This window comes from Sapajus apella, unplaced genomic scaffold, assembly GCF_009761245.1.
Source record: "Sapajus apella isolate SASKATOON/1434 unplaced genomic scaffold, GSC_monkey_1.0 scaffold59, whole genome shotgun sequence".
Taxonomy (NCBI): Eukaryota; Metazoa; Chordata; class Mammalia; order Primates; family Cebidae; genus Sapajus; species Sapajus apella.
The window spans coordinates 10,137,410-10,150,434 of NW_022436999.1; the positions used below are offsets into that span (position 1 = coordinate 10,137,410).

General features: G+C 36.4%; 1 protein-coding gene across 1 annotated transcript in view; it reads left to right on the forward strand.

Annotated features, from left to right (window-relative positions):
• LOC116528592 (potassium voltage-gated channel subfamily H member 5-like) overlaps nt 1-3,072 on the forward strand; it is a 116,063-nt gene extending 112,991 nt beyond the window's left edge. The window contains exon 9 of the mRNA XM_032245913.1: nt 1,790-3,072. Coding sequence (XP_032101804.1) covers nt 1,790-1,970 — 181 coding nt within the window. The 3' untranslated portion in view covers nt 1,971-3,072. The remainder of the gene's footprint in view (nt 1-1,789) is intronic.
• The last annotated feature ends 9,953 nt before the right edge of the window (nt 3,073-13,025 follow it).

A 13,025-nucleotide genomic window follows, 5' to 3' on the forward strand; every position in this document is an offset into this window, starting at 1 on the left:
ATGTTGACCAGGATGGTCAACATGGTGAAACCCCGTCTCTACTAAAACTACAAAAAATTAGCTGGGCATGGTGGTGCGTGCCTGTAATCCCAGCTACTCAGGAGGCTGAGGCAGAAGAATTGCCTAAACCCAGGAGGCGGAGGTTGCGGTGAGCCGAGATCACACCATTGCACTCCAGCCTGGGTAACAAGAGTGAAACTCTGTCTCAAAAAAAAAAAAAAAAAAAAAGAAAGAAAAATAGAAATTCCTTGTTCTTCATGCCTTTAGCCATTTCCCAGAGATTACTTTCAAATCATTTTCATTTATTTGTGGCTTTTATCTTTTTGTTTTTACATGATTATTGGAGACATTGTCTGTTGACTTCCTTCTTTGGAAGATGATAATAAAATTATATAATTCTCTTTCCTGTCCCATACACCTTAACTGCCAACACACACACACACACACACACACACACACACACACACACACACACTATATATATATATATATATATACACACACACACACACACATATATATGCATTTTCCAATTTTTGAAATCTTCTCAATATATTTAGATCATAATTTTGATCAAATCAATAGCTGTTTTCATTATTATGACTAGGTAAATGCTATTTTACAACTGAGTCATATGTTATACTGTGATTTTTTTTCTATACAACATTTAGTTTTCCCTAGGGTAATCACTGTCATAAATTTTTTTTTGTTTGTTTCATATGTGATTCTTTTAAATTCATTACCAAATTCTCTTCCATTCTGTAACTCTAATCTCATCATGATCACAATAGGCAGTTATAACTTTCCGTCTTTGGAGGGATCTTTCTTTGAGCCTTCTGACTTTCTCTAGTCTGCACTATCCCAGGCTTGACTTACATCTCTCAGCCTGGTGTCTCCTTCAGCCCTGATCTCCAGGAGTCCCTTTGCCTTTCTCTTTTGTGGACTCATTGTTTCCCATATCTGTTTTGAATAAACACCTCTTACAGTAGCCTCTATAGAAAGTATGGATAAAAGAATTTTTTTGAGATTATGCATGTTTTAAAATGTCTTTCATTTATCCTTACACTTAACTGATAGCTTGTCAGAGTAGAGATTTAAAGGTTAGAAATAATTTCATGAAAACTTTGGTGTACTGTTGTTTTATCTTTGAACTTCTAATGGAACTGTTTAGAAGACTCTATTTGAATATTAATTCTTATAAATATTATGTTTTTCTTTCTGTCCCTGCTCTGGAAACATTTAGAATCTTCTTTTGGTTCTCAGTGTTATGAGGTACTATCACAAGATGTCTTTCTACGGATTCGTTTTCCTCCCAATGGGTATGTTTAATCATTTGGAAATGCTTATTTTTTACTTCTAGGATATTTTCTTGAGTTATTTGATTCATGAATTACTCTTGGTTTTATCTTTTTTCCTTTCTTGAAATTCTTATTATTTGACAATTAGATCTCCTGGGTTGGTTTTCTAGTTTTAAAGAAATCTCATTTCTACAGTTTTCTATGATTTTATCTTTTTTGCTTTATGGTCTAGAAGTTTTCCTGTACTGCAATTTCTAATCCTTCTTTTGAGTTTTCATTTCTGCTCACCTATGTTAATTTCCAAGCGCTCTTGCCTTTTCTCTGTGTTCCTTCTTATAGCATTGTGTTTTTACTTCATGAGTGCAAAATCTTCTCATGTCTTGCTGAGGATATAAAAACGTTTATGTGCAGTTTTCCTATCCCCACATAGTCTGTTTCCATCAGGATGATGTTTGGTTTGTTGGTTTTGGTCACTGCTTCTCATGTTGGAGGCTTTATGCAGATGCATTGGAATCCTGGCTGGCTGTTTTTGGCTGGACTTGTGGCTGCGGTCCTTACGTAGGGCAAACTGATTTGGTTATTTTGTGGGAAATCCTCAACATCAGTATTTTGGGGTCATTTCTATTGGGCAGCCAATTTCCTCAGAGAGGAATTTTCTCATTTGCAGCCTAGAGATTATAGCCCTTGCTCTGAGCTTTCTGAAAGCTGAATGGAGAATAGAGTTGAGGGTTTGACACTGTGTGCAAGCTTTCACATAACCCCCTGATTTCAGTATAGAACCCCTACTTTCTGCTGTTCCTTCATTGCAGGGATCCTCTCTAGTCTGTTTAAGTGTGAAAAGGGAAATTGACTGGCTCTGTGGAATTAGGGAAGGCATCTGGAGGGCTAGGTGTCCATCTGGTTCTTAAACAGACTTTCAGTAAATTCTCCAGTTTTAGCCCTTCCTTTGATCTCTCACTTCTCAAAGTATCTGGCGGTGACAATTCCTGGGATATTTAGTTCTGTAGTGCACATCAGATTATTAAGTATTTCTTTCTGTTGGTTTAAGATCCTCCAGCTGTCTTGGATCTGATGAGTTAGTACTTGTCCTATGTGTTCCAGCTTCCAAACTTTTGTTGCTGTTATGTTTTACTGTTCTGTTTGTCTTATGGCCTTATGGCTTTACACAGTCCATTTATTGTTATCTTGTGGAATTTTGAGAGGAAACAGAGGTACATACATGTGGTCAACCCTCCATGTCTGGCTGAGTCTTTCTGTTTCTTTGCATAGTTCTGTTAGTTCTGCTAGTTCATGCTCCTCTGTCATTTGTTTATTACCCAGATTTACGTAGCTCTTGATCAAAATGTTTCCATTGCTATTTACCATTTGTCTCAAGCTACTTGTCACTAGAGAATATCCCAACCTTGCTAAATCCACCAGAGGTTCACTGCCATAATATCTGTCTATTTAACCTGTAAGTCTATTCACTGTCTGCTTGGCCTCTCAGCTGTTTTGCGTGGCCTCTATTTTTTGGAAGTCCTCTGTTGTTCTACTCAGTCATTCTCTCTGCTCGTTAGATCCAGGCCTTCTCTGATACTACATCATTCCTCAAGCCTAACTCCAGCAGGATATCTCTCTCCAGTCCCTTAAGTATATGGATTATCACTGTGAAAATGATCAAGCATTGTGTCATTATGTAGGCTGAGTCAGGAGTCTAACCCTTTCACATAGGGTTATACTTTAGAGTTAAAGGAAGGCATGAAATGTACCAGTATCATGGATAAACTTGGACCTAAATATCTTCCATTTCTTGGACCTAAATATCTTCCATTTCTTAAAGTCAGGTGTCTGTTCCACTCTTTGGACTAGACATGGACAGCGATAAAGGGGTGAGATGAAAAACCACTCTCACTCATTGCTGTGAACTGAATTTAAAACAATTAGGGCTAAATTCCTCTTCTGTTAGACTTTAGTAAACAGCATTCTGTAGTCCACAGGGAATTTGTCAAAATGCTGTGTGAATTTTGTTGATAAACCTGTTATAGGTGTTTTTCAGTTTGTGTTTGAGCTAAAATATTGTCAAGTGGCATACTTCCCTGAGGCAGCCAGTGTAGGATTAGAACATATGTGTCTTTGATGAAAGCTTCTTTTCAGTTTAAATCACTAGGATTCTTGTGAAGCTGTATCTTATGAACATTGTTATGTAAGCACTGCCTTTAAAATCTTTGGCTTGAGTCTCAAGTAAATGGTCTGCTGGCTGAGAAGCAATGAAAATAAAATGTCTCCATGTTATGGTACATGGAATTTTTCTATTGTCAGGTAGAACTTTGCCTACAGAAATTTATAGTGAGGGAAATTAATAAAAATCATTATGGTTAGTAGTGTTAAAAACAAAGCTTATATACTGTTGGTGGGAATGTAAATTAGTTCAGCCACTCTGGAGAGCATTTTGAGAGTTTCTTAAAGAACTTAGTGCAGAGGTACCATTCAACCCAGAAATCCCATTATTGGGTATATAGCTGAAGGAAAATAGATCATTATAACAAAAAGATACATGTGCTTATATGTTCATTGCTGTGCTATTCACAATAACAAAGGCATGGAATCAACCTGGGTGTCCATTGATGGTGAATTGGATTAAAAAATGTGATATATATATATATATACCATGGAATACTATGCAGCCATAAAAAAGAATGAAATCATGTCTTTTGTAGCAACATGGATGTAGCTGGAGGCTGTGATCCTAAGTTAATTGCTCCAGAAACAGAAAACTAAATTCTGCATGTTCTCACTGATAAGTGGGAGCTAAACGTTGAGCACCCATGACATAAACATGGGAGCAATAGACACTGTGGACTACTAGAGGGGGAGTAAGGGGTGCATGAGTTAAAAAAACTATGTATTGAATACTATGCTCACTACCTAGGTGCAATATACCTATGTAACAAATCTGCACATGTCCTCCCTGTGTGAGATAAAAGCTGAAAAAGAAAGAATAAGAAAAATGAGAGTTTTCATTTTACCTTCAGAAAAAAAGAAAGGTTTAAAAATATCAAAATTGAAGTCTGTGTTCTCATTATTAATTGAAAATCCAGATTATCTGAGACAGAATGAGGAAGGGAGAAAGTAGTGCCAGAGGAGGTCAGAAAGGTAGTGAGACCAGATCATGAAGGGCCCTGGAGACCATTGTGTTCTGTGGATAGAGACTTCTAGAAGTATTCTGAGTAGAAAAATGACATGATATGACATATTTTAACAGGATTGCTCTAACTGTTGTGTTGAACATAAACCCTAGGGTTACAAGGTGAGGTGGAGAGAGATAATTCAGGGAGGCTATTGCAATCATTTTAGTGAAAGATGATGTTGGTTTGGGCCAAGATAGTAGCAATGGAGATTTCAGAAAGTTGTGAGACTCTGGATATGTTTTGAAAATAGAGCCAACAAGATTTGCTGACAGATTAGATGGGGGCTGTTAAAATCAAAGAGAAATCAGGGAGACTCCAAGAGATTTTTGGTTTATATATCTCTTAAGGATGGGAAATAATTTGGGGAAAGGAAAATATTTTTGAGGGGAGAGATGTGCTAGAATTAAGAGCTAAGTTTTGATAAGTTATTTTAAGTTTGAGATGGTACATAGACAGGGAAATATAGATGCCCTGTAGGCAGTCACATAGACAAATCTGGATTTCAGGGAGAGGTCCTGGCTGGTAACATACACTTGGCAATTGTTGAGATAGAGTTGATATTTAAAGTCATAGGACTGGTTGAACCCTCCTTGATATTGAGTGTGGATAGAGAAGAGGTCTAAGCACTAAGCCCTGGTGCATTCTAATATTCTAATATGTAGTGGTCATATTAGATGAGATGAGGTGAAACCAGCAAAATGACTGAGAAGGAAGTGAGTTAGTAAGGAATCTAGGAGTGAGGTATGCTGTAGGTCAGTTGAGGAAAGTGTTTCAAGGAGGGATGAGTGAGCAACCATGGGAAGCTCCTTTTACAGGTCAAGAAAGACAAGATCTTGGAATTGATCATTGGATTTTGGAGTCTGAGGGTCACTAGTGACTTTGAGCAGATTTGACCTAATCCTGGAGGCAAAAGCTCTTACAAACCCTTAAACGTCAGTTACCTCATTGGTAAAATGGGCTAGTAATATTACCTGTCTTACAGGATTGTTGTGAAAACTAAATAAATTAATTCATGTAAAATGCTCCAAACAGTGCCTAGCTCATTGTAACTGCTAAATACAGGTTTTCTGTTGTTTCTAGAAACCTCTATTCAGGTGCTCATTAATTGTCAGTCATGATCTTTTGGTAAGGTCCTGCAACTAATTAAGAATCTACCTAATTGAATGAGCATCTAGTCTTCTCTGCTAGGCTATCACTGAAGATCTTTTTCAGTGCCTCACCAAAGTATAGGTAAATTGTGGTAGTTCAGTCAGGGTGGTAGCAAAAATATTCAGGGAAAAATATTAGAGAAAGTTATAGAAAATAGTCACAGACCTTTTTGGAAGGCCGGAAGCTTTTGTAAAAGCCCCAGAATAGAAGGCAGCCTAATACCCTTTACATTTAGTTGATCAAGAAAAGCAAATAACAAAGACTGTAAAGGAGTTTACCTAAATAGCCTGTTTACTCATGTGGTCCTAAAAACTAACCTTTAATCTTTCACGAACTGGATGGCTTTCTTGGCAGGGTGCGGGGGGGTGAGGGCGGGCTAGATTTATCACCCACAAATGGTGTTTGCTTTAGGCCTCAGAACCTGGCCTTTAATCTTTACCCTTTAATGGTGTTGACTCAAAGCTTTTGTCATTTAATGTGTGCTGAATAAAGATCGGGAAGGCCAGTGTGTCAGGTCTGGTAGCCGTTAACTCCTTCGGGTTAGTGGCCAAGGACACCCCTAGTCTGTTCTTTCACTGTATTCTGTGTTTGCATGAGTTTATTCATCCATCGTGTAGCTGGGGTCTGCTGGGCAGACCCCAGCAGTAAATCTGAAAAACATGTTTACTCTATTAAGCAAGAAATGAGGTTATCACTGCATGACTTCTGCAGGATAATGTGCTGAGTCCTAGATATCACTTCTTTTATTTCTGGATGCTTATCCCTTATAAATCATGTCCAGGTATGCTTAGTCCACTAGTCTCCTGTTGGAATTCACTATATTTTCATATTCTTATTTGAAAACTGCAATTGGGTTTGCCTTAATTCTAGTCTTTTGCCAACTCTTTTTCAAACATAGCTGGCAGTGGCATAGTTATCTCTCTGGCATGTTCTTCACAGTGTTGGGATGAAACCTGAGGGGGCCAGAACGCATGAACTCATTTAGAGCTATTAATGTTTTGTTTTCTCCATGACCCATCATTTTTTAATTGCAGTAAAATACATGTAACATAAATTTTACTATCTTAACAATTTTTAAGGATATTGACAGTGGTATTAAATACATTCATAATGTTATACATCCTTAACCCCCATACAGCCTCATAACTCCTTTCAGCTTGCAAAACAAAAACTGTTTACCCATGAAACAATAGCTTCCATTCCCCTCTTCCCACCAGTCCCTGGAGACCAGCATACTACTTTCTGTCTGTATGAGTTTGACGACTTTAGGTGCTTCATATAAGTGAAATAAAAGTATTTGTATTTTTGTGACTGAATTATTTTACTTAGCTTAGTGTCCTCAAGATATCTCGATTTTATAGCATATATCAAAGTCTTCCCTTTGTAAAAGTGAACAATATTCCTTTGTATGTATATAGCACATTTTGTTCATGCATTCATCTGTTGATGGACACTTGGTTGCGTCCACTTTAGCTATTATGAATATGCTGCTGTAGACATGGGTATATAAATATCTCTTTGAGACCCTGCTTTCAATTCTTTTGGGTATCTATCCAGAAGTGAAATTGCCAGATCATATGGTAGTTTTATTTTTAATGTTTTGAGGAACTACCATACTGTGTTCCACAGTGCTTGTACCATTTCACATTCCCACCAATAGTGCACGAAGGTTTCAATGTCTCCACACCCTTTCCAACACTTGTTATTTTCTGATAGGAGCCATCTTAATGGTGTGAGGTGGTATCTCATTGTAGTTTTGATTTGCATTTCCCTGATAATTATTGATGTTGAACATCTGTTCATGTGACTATTGGCTTTTTGTATATGTTCTTTGGAGAAAGGTCTATTCAAGTTCTTTGCCCATTATTGAATCTGATTGTTTTCTATTTGTTGAGTGTTTGTTTTCTTTTTTAAATATGCCTTTTGTTGGTTTTATATCTTCTGTCAGCAGAGCTCATAGTAATCCACATTCTGCTCATTGTTATCTGTCATTCTGTGTGAAATGGGGACAGGCAGAGCAGGAGTCAAGGACTTGTGAGTCCTTTGCATCATTTGTCAACTCTGACCCACAACCAAGGAAGTAGGTGCAATGGACTGAATTGTGTCTCCCTCAAATTCATGTGTTGAATCCCTAACACTTCATGTGACTGTATGGGATACAGGGCCTTTAAGGAGGTAATTAAGATTAAATGGGCTAAATGAGGGTATAGCCCTGATCCAGTAGAACTGGTCTCCTCATAAGAAAAGGGAGAGACAACAGGACTCTCTCTCCACCGTATGAAGACACAGTGAGAAGATAGCTGTCTGCAAACCAGGAAGAGGGCCCTCACCAGAGCCTGACCATGCTGGCCCCCTGATCTCAGACTTCACACATCTAAAACTGAAAAATAAATTTCTGTTGTTCAAGCCACTCAGTTTTTTTGTTATGGGAGCTCAAATGGGCTAAGACACAAAGGTTCTTCTTACTTTCTCCTTTTTGTTGTCCGTAGCATTTTGTGTGTGTGTGTGTGTGTGTGTGTGTGCATGTGTGTGTGTGTGTGTGTGTGAGTGTATGTGTGTGTCTGTGTGCATGTGTGGATTAGTTCTTTGGGGACTTTAGATTTCCTAATAATCTGGTTACCCATGTGCCTAGAAAAATTCTCATTTATGCTTTGAGATACTGGCAGCTTTTAAACTAAATCCACCATAGTGGTTTGAGATGACCACCTAAAAGTTTCAAGAACTTATCAGAGCAACTATGAAGGCATACTTCTAGTTTATAAGATTTCTTAGCATTAATTTCTTTAATTCTCTAGAGCTGATGTCTTCCTTGCATCATTTCTTTTTCTCTCTCCCCTTATTTTTCTTCTATGCCATCCACTTGCAATATTTTCTGCTGAAACATTTTGAAATGCTTACTTTAGCATATTTGAAGCATTCATACAATATTGATCAGTATGTAGCCTTTGTCTTTTTTTTGTGAGACAGAGTTTCACTCTGTTGCCCAGGCTGGAGTGCAATGGCATGATCTCAGCTCACTGCAAGCTCCACCTCCCATGTTCAGGTGATTCTCCTGCCTCAGCCTCCTGAGTAGCTGGGATTACAGGTGTGCACCACCATGCCTGGCTAATGTTTGTATTTTTACTGGAGACAGGGTTTCACCATGTTGTCTAGGCCAGTCTCAAACTCCTGAACTTGTGATCTGCCCACCTCAGCCTCCCAAAGTGCTGGGATTACAGGCATGAACTACCACACCAAGCTGCCTTTGTCGTTTTTAGAGCTGTGTAAGTCTATAATGGCAAGTAGAAAGCCTTACCTATGCCTCTAATTTGCACATTGACAAAATACGCCAGTACTGCAAGGACTTTTATTTTTCCAAATCATGTTTTTCTTAATGTGGGAATTTCTTTCTTCTTTAATTTTATGTCAGAGAGCACTCAAAACCATTTAACTATTATTTATAGTCTGTGGAAATCCATAATTGGTACTCTAACATCAGAGTACACAATTATGTCTACAAGCCTTGATTAGAAGCTGTATTGTGGTCATATGATTCAGACTGTGGACCACCTGTCATATGTGCACAAAGAACAATGGCTTTTTACTGGGAATTTAAGGACTAAAAGAAATCAGGTCTATGTGTGAGGGGTGCTGGGATGGGGCTGGTTAATATTTTATTTCTCTGTCTTTACCTGTGAAATATAGAATGAGTATGTGTCAAAATCTATATACCTATATAACATATACATATATATATATGTGTATATATATATATATATATATATATATATATATATGTATATTTTAGGCTGACACAAATTTGATGCTGAAGAATACTCATAATACTCGAGGGGAAAGGATAAATATAACAGTATACATTGGGAGAATTTTGAAAGAGGAGAAGGAAATATTTAGATGAAGAGTTAAATATGCAAGCTACAGTTACACAAAAGAAAGACCATATGGTTTAATGCCATGCATTAGTTTGTTTTAAAGCTTTTGTAGTTTATTTTCAATTTAAAATGAATGTGTGCTTTAATTAGTGTTGAAGTGGGCTAGGGAAACATATGTCTTTTAGTTAAACAGTAATTTACATTGTATTCTCTCCCTTGGTCTTAGTGATAGATCTAAATTCTGGTTAACCAACAAAATGTGGTCCACAGACACCAAGCCAACCGATCAATTTCTTGTTTGCTTATTTTTATATTTTCACTGAACTATGACAAAAAAATTGTACATAGGTATAAAGGGTACTGGTTGATGTCTTCACATACTTATACATTCTTAAGTGATTACCCCATGAAGCTAATTAACATATCCATCACCTCGCAGTTACCTTTTTATGTATATGTGTATGTTAAGAATACTTAAGATCAACTTTCCTAGCAAATTTCAAGTATATACGATTATTAACTATAGTAACCATGCTGTACATTAGGTCTTCAGAACTTATTCATCTTACAACTGTAAGTTCATATCCTTTGATCAAATCTCCCCATTTCCCCCACTTCCAAGTCCCTGGAAGCTACATTTCTACTGTCTGATTCTATGAGTTAAACTTTTTTAGATTCCCCATGTAAGTGAGATCATGCATTGTTTTTCTGTGCCTGGCTTGTTTCCTTCAACATAATGTCCTGCAGGTTCATCCATGTTATTGCAAATGGCAGCAGGAGTTTCTTTTTTTCAAGGGTTAATGATACTCATATGTATATATATATTCATGTGGGCCACATGAATTTTAGAATTGTTTTTCTATTTTTCTGAAAAATGTCATTGGAATCTTAATAAGGATTGCATTGCATCTGATGTGTAGATGCCTTTGGTGGACATTTTGACAATATTAATTCTTCCAATCCATGAACATTGGATGTCTTACATTTATGTGTCTTCTTCAATTACATTTACCACTGTTTTATAGTTTACAGTGTACAGATTTTTCACTCCATAAGTTTATTTCTAAGTATTTTATCTTCCTTGATGCTATTATAAATGGGATTGCTCTCTTAGTCTCTGCTTTAGATAATTCATTGTTAGTGTATAGAACACAACTGATTTTTGTATGTTGATAATATATACTGCAACTTTACTGAATTTATTTTAGTTTTAACCTTTTTGTCATGGAGTCTTTATGGTGTTCTATAAATAAGATTGATCATGTCATCTGCAAACAGCAACACATTTACTGGCTCCTTTCCAAATTGGATGTTATTTATTTATTTTGCCTAATTGCACTAAGACTTCAGGTACCATATTGAATAGAAGTGGTGAGAGTGGGCATTCTTGTTTTTCTAATCTTACAGAAAAAGCTTTAAGATTTTCACCATTAAATATAATGTTAGCTGTGGGCTTGCTATATATGGCTTTTATTGAGTTGAGCTATATTCTTTCTATACCTAACGTGTTGAGAGCTTTTAATGAAGAAATATGTCAAATGCTTTTTCTGCATCTATTGAGATAATCATAAAAGTTTTACTTTTCATTCTGTTAATGTGGTGCATATTTTTTGATTTGTGCATGTTGAACTATCCTAGCATCCTATAAAGAGATTGTGCTTGATCATGGCGTATTGTGTATGATCCTTTTAATATGCTGTTGAATTCAGTTTGCTTGTATTTCGTTGATGGTCTTTGCATCTGTGTTCTTCAGTGATACTATATACAACCGATACTTAACAGGTTGAAAATGTGCTTTGTTTCTTTTCCTGTTACATTTTGTGTAACTGAAAACAAAGAATTTATAGATATTAATTTATTAATCATTAAGTCACATGCTTATTTAGAATATTCACATATATGCATATCTATTATATAATGTAAATTTGCGTTTGAACACATATTTGTGTCTTTAGTGCTTTGACATACCTCTGTCTATCTAGATGGATACACATACAGATAAAGATGTAGATGTAGCTATAGATATAGATATAAATGCAGATATCTAGGTGTAAGGATAAAAAAAATCAAGTAAAATTATTTTCCTGCCCTGAAAACCTCAGTGATTTCAAAGGAAGACCACTATATGTAATTGAATCTAAAAATGCACTGTATAAGGTGGGACCCAGAATGTGTATCATTTGCGTTATTATATCATAGGATAATAAGTCAGAAAAAGAGCTTTTGTTCTAGACATACTCATATAGTCCTGCCTATGTTACACAGTTGTTATGAGATCCAGTCAAATAACATTGTAAGCATGTTTTAAGCTTTTAAGCACAAAATTATTGTTACTATTCTCAGAATATTCACAATCCAGCCCCTATGTATCTGTTCCTGTCAGAAGAGTCAACTTAAGATGTATTTTATTCTTCAAATCTTGCTCACAGGACTGTTAGATAAAAAGTCTGTCCTTCTTTGTCCATTCTGAAGACAAGTCATAACTAGGCTGGTGGACCTCAAGAGACAGGTCAATCATGACTCATTCAAGTCTTTCAGAACAGCAGTGAAATGGATGGGGAGCTGTTTCTGGGTGGTTTTTACTCTGCTTTCTTCAGGATGGTTATCTGTTCTTCCTGTGTCCAGAGGTGTAGGGCTTTATTGGGTCATTTATGGCCATGAGAAATCATTCGACTTAGTCCAGATTTCCCAGAATGCTGATGATTCATAACGAGATAAAACCAGGCTGAAGCCATCTCCAAATCCTTCTCCATCATACTCAATTTCTAGGTGATAGCGAAAGCATTTTCTTTCCTTTACATACTGAGCATTTTCTTCCCATTACTTAGTGGCCTGTTAGATACTACACATTCAGTTAAGGTTTTGAGATTATACCTATAAAATTATGAAAGCATAATTCATATTTTCCTGTATTTTAAAACACAAATTTTAATTTATCTTCTTTCTATTTAGAAAAGTTACAGGTTTTTAGCTCTTATTTTTACATTGGATCAGTGAGTAAGTTTTTGATAGCAAGAGAGTGAAAAACGAATCCTCACATTCCTGCAACCGTGTTTAATCATGGAACATGCTGAACCACATTTGACTGATTTTTGTTTTTGAACTAATGTCAGCTTCCCCAGTCTGTGTTTTGCAGCTTTACAACAAAGGATAAAAATAAAATAAATGTTTGGGAAAGTACTTCGGGATAGCTAAAGATAGAGAGCCATACAAAAGCACATAGGCATTGGTAGGAACGACAAATTAATTGTGCTGCCTTTAAGTGATAACACAGAGCAATTAATGCATTTAATAGCTTTATTGAAACAAAAAGCTCTTTTGCAGTTTGCATAATTTCTTTGTGTAATAAGAATGTTTTGTAAGTTTATAAATGAATGCACAACCTCTGACTTAGGGAGTTTTGGTAATACATATCTCTCTGTGTTATTATTTTCATTTCCAGACAGTATTTGTTTCCTTATTGCATAAATCCAGATCTGAGGTCCTAATGAAATAAATTATTATAAGTAGTTAGGGGAAGGCAGGAAAATGAACTTCTT